Raw genomic sequence first — 7108 nt, 5'->3', positions numbered from 1 at the left:
CGGACCTGATAAAACGCCCCCCTGGTCACGGCCGCCAACTGATCATCCAGTGTCAGCCGTGAATCCAGGAGGACACCCAGATTGCGCACCCTATCCGAGGGGGCCAAAGTTTCGCCCCCTATAGTCAGCGATGGAATCAGCTGACTATGCCGAGGCGCCGGTAGCCACAGCCACTCGGTCTTGGAAGGGTTGAGCCTGACCTCCAAGGTCCCTTCCAACTCTGTTATTCTGTTCTATTGTTCTATAGATGTTGAAGCTTGCAGAAAGAAACCATAAGAGAGTTACAGAACTATTACTATCCCTCTAGCTTTAAATGATCTCATTTTAATGATGGGTTGATGAGGAAAATGAGAAAAATATCCTTACTGTTTTCATTACTCTGACGGCTACTACATCTAGGAAAGAGACGGCTCCAAAGTCAAAAATGAGGCTGTGGAGGGGCACTTGCGGAACATTCACTTTGACGGGAAGTTCTGAGTTCCAATCCACCTGGATCTCCATTTCTTTGGTTGGAATGTCCGGATCGACCGGATCTTCTGGATCATCATCAGATTCAAAACCCTCATTCACGGTTCCCAAATCGCTGATAATGCCATTCTAGTAAGAAGAGACAGATAGCGTGTTCAACACGTTCCTTAATTTAAAAAGCCCCTAAATACAGAATTTTTTTTTCTTCACAACAAAATATTTCTAATCAACTCATGGCAGAGCTAACATTTCTTATTTTCTTTACATAAGTCACGATAATGCATGCTCTCTACACAAAACTTCCTGGGAACAGAAGTGATGCCCAGTTCTTTAAAAACCCAAAGCCAGTTTACTCTAGAGGTTAAGGCACCGGGCTACAAAGAGGGAGATGGTGAGCTCTAGTTTGTCTTAGACGCAAAAACCGGTTAGGTGACTTTGGGCCAATCACCGGTACACTGGGAGTTCTAGTGCCATCTTAGGCATGAAAGCCAACTGAGTGAAGTTGGGCCAGTCACCGGTACACTGGGAGTTCTAGTGCCATCTTAGGCATGAAAGCCAACTGAGTGAAGTTGGGCCAGTCACCGGTACACTGGGAGTTCTAGTGCCATCTTAGGCATGAAAGCCAACTGAGTGAAGTTGGGCCAGTCACCAGGACACTGGGAGTTCTAGTGCCATCTTAGGCACGAAAGCCGACTGGGTGAAGTTGGGCCAATCACCAGGAAACTGGGAGTTCTAGTGCCATCTTAGGCATGAAAGCCAACTGAGTGAAATTGGGCCAATCACCAGGATACTGGGAGTTCTAGTGCCATCTTAGGCGTGAAAGCCGACTGGGTGAAGTTGGGCCAGTCACCAGGACACTGGGAGTTCTAGTGCCATCTTAGGTACGAAAGCCGGCTGAGTGAAGTTGGGCCAATCACCAGGAAGCTGGGAGTTCTAGTGCCATCTTAGGCATGAAAGCCGACTAGGTGACTTTGGGCCAATCACCGGTACACTAGTCTAGTGCCATTTTAGGAATGAAAGCCGGCTGGGTGATTTTGGGCCAATCACTGGTACACTGGGAGTTCTAGTGCCATCTTAGGTATGAAAGCCAACTGAATGAAGTTGGGCCAATCACTAGGACATTGGGAGTTCTAGTGCCATCTTAGGCATAAAGCCGGCTGGCTGACTTTGGGCCAGTCACTCTCTCTCACCTTACCTTATCTCACAAGGCTGTCGTTGTGAGGAAAGTAGGAGGGGGGTAAGTGTGCTGGATACGTTTGCCACGTCGAGTGATTTGTAAAAATAATAAAGGCGGGATGCAAATGAATAAATAAATGTTCTGTGTTTAGGAACATACAAATGCCTGCATAAATAAACGACACAGAACATATCCTGGACTCTTATCTTTGCCTCTGGCCCTACTGCAAACACAGATCCTGCCCCTTTAAATAAAAAGGAAATAGCTTTGTTTTGGAAAAACAGAAAATCAAGTTCTGCACCCGTAGAAATTTATGGAGATATGCATAATTTAAAGTAAAACATGGCCTTCTCAGGAAAGCAATGGGTTGCCATTTATTTCAAAGTTCATTATGCCCCCTGCACAAGAAAATAAGTCTTTTTTTTTTTTTTTTGCAAATCTCTGAGTTCTACTAATTTCTCTGCACCCAGATTTAATTGTCGAAAGAGGTCATCTGATCAGTGTCCTTCTTCTTCCAGCTGAAAATTCTTAACTCAACAACTCTTCCGCCCACAATAGTGTGGGACATTATCACCCACACAAACTTTCAAGTTACAGTCCAGGTTTTTTCCTTTGGTCCCAAGTTAATTTTCTACTGATTATTGTCTTATCTTGAATTTTCTTCTCTGTAGTCAACCTTCTTGCCTAACCTGGATGTTCTGGCTCTGATGCATTTTTCTCTTCAAATTCTTTCCAAGAATTTTGTATCTCCTTGCTTCCATAATTTAACCTCTCAATTTTCTTCCAAAGATGTATGATTCGGAGATGCAAGAAAGAGTTAAAGATTTAAGTGGGAGACTAGTATAGCTATTTCGGACTCATTAGTCCTCATCAGCTAGCCACACCCTTTAAGGGATTTGAAGCTGGGCAGTCTACATGCTAGGCAGTTGTATTAACCACCAGGCCTCCAGGTTAATACAACTGCCTAGCATGTAGACTGCCCAGGTTCGAATCCCATAAAGGGTGTGGCTAGTTGATAAGGACTAATGAGTCTGAAATAGCTATACTAGTCTCACATTTAAATCTTTAACTCTTTGTCAGCAAAAAGAAATCTGAATTTGTAATGTATCGCAGTTGTGACTTGAGCCTGCTATATATATTAGGGCAGTGATGGCGAACCTTTTAGAGACCGAGTGCCCAAACTGCAACCCAAAACCCACTTATGCATCGTCGAATGCTGGGTGGGTGTGGCCCATTGGGTGGGCATGGCCCATTGGGTGGGCGTGGCCCATTGGGTGGGCGTGGCTACGGTGGTAACGGCAGACTGGGTGGGACTTAAAAAGTTCAATCAATCAATTCCAAATTTGCAAGATCTTTTTTTTTCCCCGCAAGAAGTTGAAATTGACTGATTGAACCTTTTTTTTTTTTAGGCGGAGGCCTAAAGCGAAAAAGTTTTATAAAACCCAGCTGAAGGCCTAGGACTGAGGCGACGGCACGCGTGCCCACAGAGAGGGCTCTGAGTGCCGCCTCTGGCACCCGTGCCATAGGTTCGCCACCACTGTATTAGGGAATGTTCCAGTTTTTTAATGAAGGAATCAGTGTCCCTCAAATATCTTTGCTCTCTATAGTGTACTGGCAGTCCTCGACTTACGACTAAAATTGAGCCCGTTTCCGTTGCTAAGCGAGACACTTCCTGAGTTTTGCCCCAATTTTACGACTCTTGTTGCCGCAGTTGTTAAGTTAGAAACTTGGTTGTTAAATGAATCTGGCTTCCCCATTGACGTTTCTTGTCAGCAAGTGATCACATGATCTTGGGACACCGCAGCCGTCATAAATATGAGTCAATTGCCAAGCGCCCAAATTTTGATCACATGACCACGGGGAGGCTGCAACGGTCATAAGTGCGAAAAGTGATCCTTAGTCACTTTTTTCAGTGCCATTGTAAAACTTTGAACGGTCACTAAATGGACCGTGGTAAGTTGAGGACTACGCGTACTCCTTCATTTTTGCTACGCTAGATTATTTTGTCTGACTTTCGTTTCCTTTCCCCCTTCTTTTTTTATTGAATGTGTTTTTTTTTATTTACTTCTTTATCAAATTTAGATACCGCCCATTTCATTCCAAGAGTGAGTTTGGGTGGTGTACAGTAAAAATACAACTTTAGGTTGTTTTGAACACTGTATTTTGTAAATCCTTCACCTGGGCACGTGAAATTAAACATTAAACAGATGTGCGAAAGGAAAAGTTAAGAGTGTGGATTAAGAGCTTTGGGAATTGACGAGAATTTTGAGACTCGCTTGCTAATTAGATGTTTGTGCCTACAAGTAATTAAAAGTGAAAAAGGAAAACAGGTCACTTGTACAGCAAACGAAAAATAATTTCAAATCGATTGCCCAACATAAAAGCTCTTTTTAAAACAACTGAGTGAAGAACAAAGATTGGCACTTTACTTTTGTGGCTTTTAATTTTCCTTTCTTGATTAGCTTCTGTATTTTCCTCAGCGCCTTCAGCCTTTTGTTGTACACCCGGACAGCGTCAAACCCCACCTTCAAAGAACAAATTTAATAATTTTTGTTTTAGTCACGTTTACATAGGGTAGGAAATGAAACACCTGGGCTGCAATCTATTAAAAAATAGTGGACCTCAGGTGTCTTTTATACATTTATATGCTGACTCTAATAATAATAATGATAAAGTTGGAAGGGACCTTGGAGGTCATCTAGTCCAACCCCCTGCTCAGGCAGGAAACCCTATACCATTTCAGACAAATGGCTGTCCAGTCTCTTCTTAAAAACTTCCAGTGTTGGCGCATTCACCGCTTCTGGAGGCAGGTTGTTCCACTGGTTAACTCTCATCCAGCCCAGAAAACATGCATTCTCCAGCAGTTTCTTGGCCAGTAATCAGCCATATCCAGGTCTGTCTCCTCCTCCTCCTCCTCCTCCTCCTCCTCCTCCTCCTCCTCCTCCTCCTCCTCCACTACACTGCAACCTCCCTCCCTTGTAGCACTGATACAAAGGTACAATTTAGGGGACACCTGGCTCAAAAACAGTAACTGTGAGAGGGACCTTGGAGTCCTAGTGGACGATCACTTAAAAATGAGCCAGCCGTGTGCGGCGGCAGCCAAAAAAGCTAATACAATCCTGGGTTGCATAAAAAGAGGCATAGAATCAAAATCACGTGAAGTATTAGTACCACTTTATAAAGCCTTAGTAAGGCCACATCTGGAATACAACATCCAGTTTTGGTCATCGCTTTATAAAAAAAGATGTTGAGACTTTGCAAAGCAGAGCAACTAAGATTATTAAAGGCCTGGAGACTAAAACATACGAAGAACGGCTGCAGGATTTGGATTTGGCTAATCTAGAGAAAAGAAGGACTAGGGGGGACATGATAGCAATGTTCCAGCATTTGAGGGGCTGCCACAAAGAGGAGGAGGTCAAATTATTCTCCAAAGCACCAGAAGACAAGACAAGAAAGAATGGATGGAAACTAATCAAGGAGAGAAGCAACCTGGAATTAAGGAGAAACTTCCTAACAGGGAGGACAATTAACCAGTGGAGCAGCTTGCCTCCAGAAATTGTGGGTGCTTCATCAGTGGGGGTTTTTAAGAAGAGACTGGACAGTCATTTGTCTGAAATGGTATAGGATCTCCTGCTTCAGCAAGGGGCTGGACTAGAAGACCTCATAGGTCCCTCCTAGCTCTATTCTGATTTATGATATTCATAGTTGGGCCGTGAAACGTCTGCACGAAAACTATCAAACGCAGAGAGCCTCAAGAACTCCACAGTTCCACCCAATATTCTCTTCTATTGGTATCATTTCAACAAACGTAATCCGTGCTACACCTCACACCTCACACTGTGCTGATATTTTGATAAACGTCAGTAGCAAACATTTGAAAACATGACTACTTACAGTAGATTTGACGCTGCTTCTTAGGCCATCGATATTAGCGTAAAAAATGGGACTTGAAAACTTGAGGATCTTCACTCCTTCGGGTTCAACCACCTGTTGCAAAAATAAGTATTGACTTCATTATAAATAAATCCTATTTGCTTTAGGCTCAGAAGAAAAAACCCCTAGTAAAACGGCTTGACTTAAGAAGTTGTGGGTGCGCCATCATTGGAGGCTTGTCTGAAATGGTACGGGGTCTCCTGCCCGAGCAGGGGGTTGGACTAGAAGACCTCCAAGGTCCCTTCCAACTCTGTTATACTGTTACTATTATTAACCTAAGCCAGGGGTAGGCAACCTTGGCTCTTATATGACTCATGGACTTCAACTCCCAGAATTCCTGGGCCAGCATGGGAGAACTATGGCCCCTTCATGACTTGTGGACTTCAACTCCCAGAATTCCTGAGCCAGCATGGCTCAGCTTGGAACCCTCTCCCTTTCCCCTCAGTGTGGCTGGCTCAAGAATTCTGGGAGTTGAAGTCCACAAGTCATAAAAGAGCCAAGGTTGCCTATCCCCCTAAGCCAGTGGTTCTCAACCTTTTTAATGCCGCGACCCCCAACCGGTCATAAGTCGAGGACTAAACCAGTCGTAAGTCGAGGACTAAACCGGTCGTAAGTCGAGGACTACCCAACCGGTCGTAAGTCGAGGACTTTCCCTGCCCAGGAGCGCCGCGCATGCATGGTTCCGCCCCCTGCGCCGGCCGAGGCGTAGCTGGCAAGCGGCAGAAACGGAGCAGGCTGACCACCAGCTGGCCCAGCCCAAGGGAGGTAAGGCACCTGCCGGAAAAGGGGGAAAAAATGGCGGACAAAAAAAATGGCGGACAGCCTTGCTTGGCGACCCCCGTGAAATGGTCGATCGACCCCAAATGGGGTCCCGACCCACAGGTTGAGAACCGCTGCCCTAAGCAGAGGGTGTGAGACTTAAACAATAAGGTAGACAGAACCAAATTTTCCCATCTCTTATGTAGATAAATTGTTCTTGGTCAGTTCCCAATTACTTCTATAATATTCTGTACACCCCACAAATAAGGGTCTTCTTCCTAACCTGTATACATCTCTCCCCACTATAGTGACAGCTGTCAATATGCCAATGTGCTATATGAAGATCGAATAACTATTTGCTCAAATATAGATGGGTCCCCTTCAAACAATCTTTTAGAGGGGCCACAGTGTGCTCTCATTGGCAATCAGAGATAATAAATCCACTTTTGCATCGGATGAACGCCGAAGGGTACACTATACTGGGTATTATCCGTAGCAAAACATCCAGATTCAGCCATAGTTTTCATTCCATACAGCATTAACCTTGTGAACTCTCAAGCTTCCTCCTTCCATTATATATTCAAGATGGACGGTATTTAATATTTATTTGTTATGTATATGTAGGGGTGTGGGTCTATACATATGTTGTACAGGGTATGTTTCGGTGTGCGTCATGTATGGGTTTCACTTTGAGAGCGAGCAACTAAATTTCATTTTTGATGTGTCCCGTTGTGCCCACAGTAAAAAAAAAAATGACAATAAAGGTTATCT

At 44.4% G+C, this 7108-nt stretch overlaps 1 protein-coding gene across 1 annotated transcript in view; it reads right to left on the bottom strand.

Moving 5' to 3' along the window:
• Nucleotides 1-7108, bottom strand: part of LOC107299671 (pendrin-like) — a gene marked incomplete at its 5' end in the record, with an annotated part of 24906 nt that overhangs the window by 4416 nt on the left and 13382 nt on the right. Inside the window, 3 exons of the mRNA XM_015829018.1 lie at nucleotides 367-597; nucleotides 4075-4170; nucleotides 5540-5632. Of these exons, the coding sequence (XP_015684504.1) occupies nucleotides 367-597; nucleotides 4075-4170; nucleotides 5540-5632 (420 nt within the window). The remainder of the gene's footprint in view (nucleotides 1-366; nucleotides 598-4074; nucleotides 4171-5539; nucleotides 5633-7108) is intronic.

Source organism: Protobothrops mucrosquamatus, unplaced genomic scaffold (assembly GCF_001527695.2).
Source record: "Protobothrops mucrosquamatus isolate PMUCROS unplaced genomic scaffold, P.Mucros_1.0 scaffold5255, whole genome shotgun sequence".
In the NCBI taxonomy this organism is placed as follows: domain Eukaryota; kingdom Metazoa; phylum Chordata; class Lepidosauria; order Squamata; family Viperidae; genus Protobothrops; species Protobothrops mucrosquamatus.
Note: the sequence above shows the minus strand (reverse complement) of the source record. Positions and strands in the feature narration are given on the sequence as shown.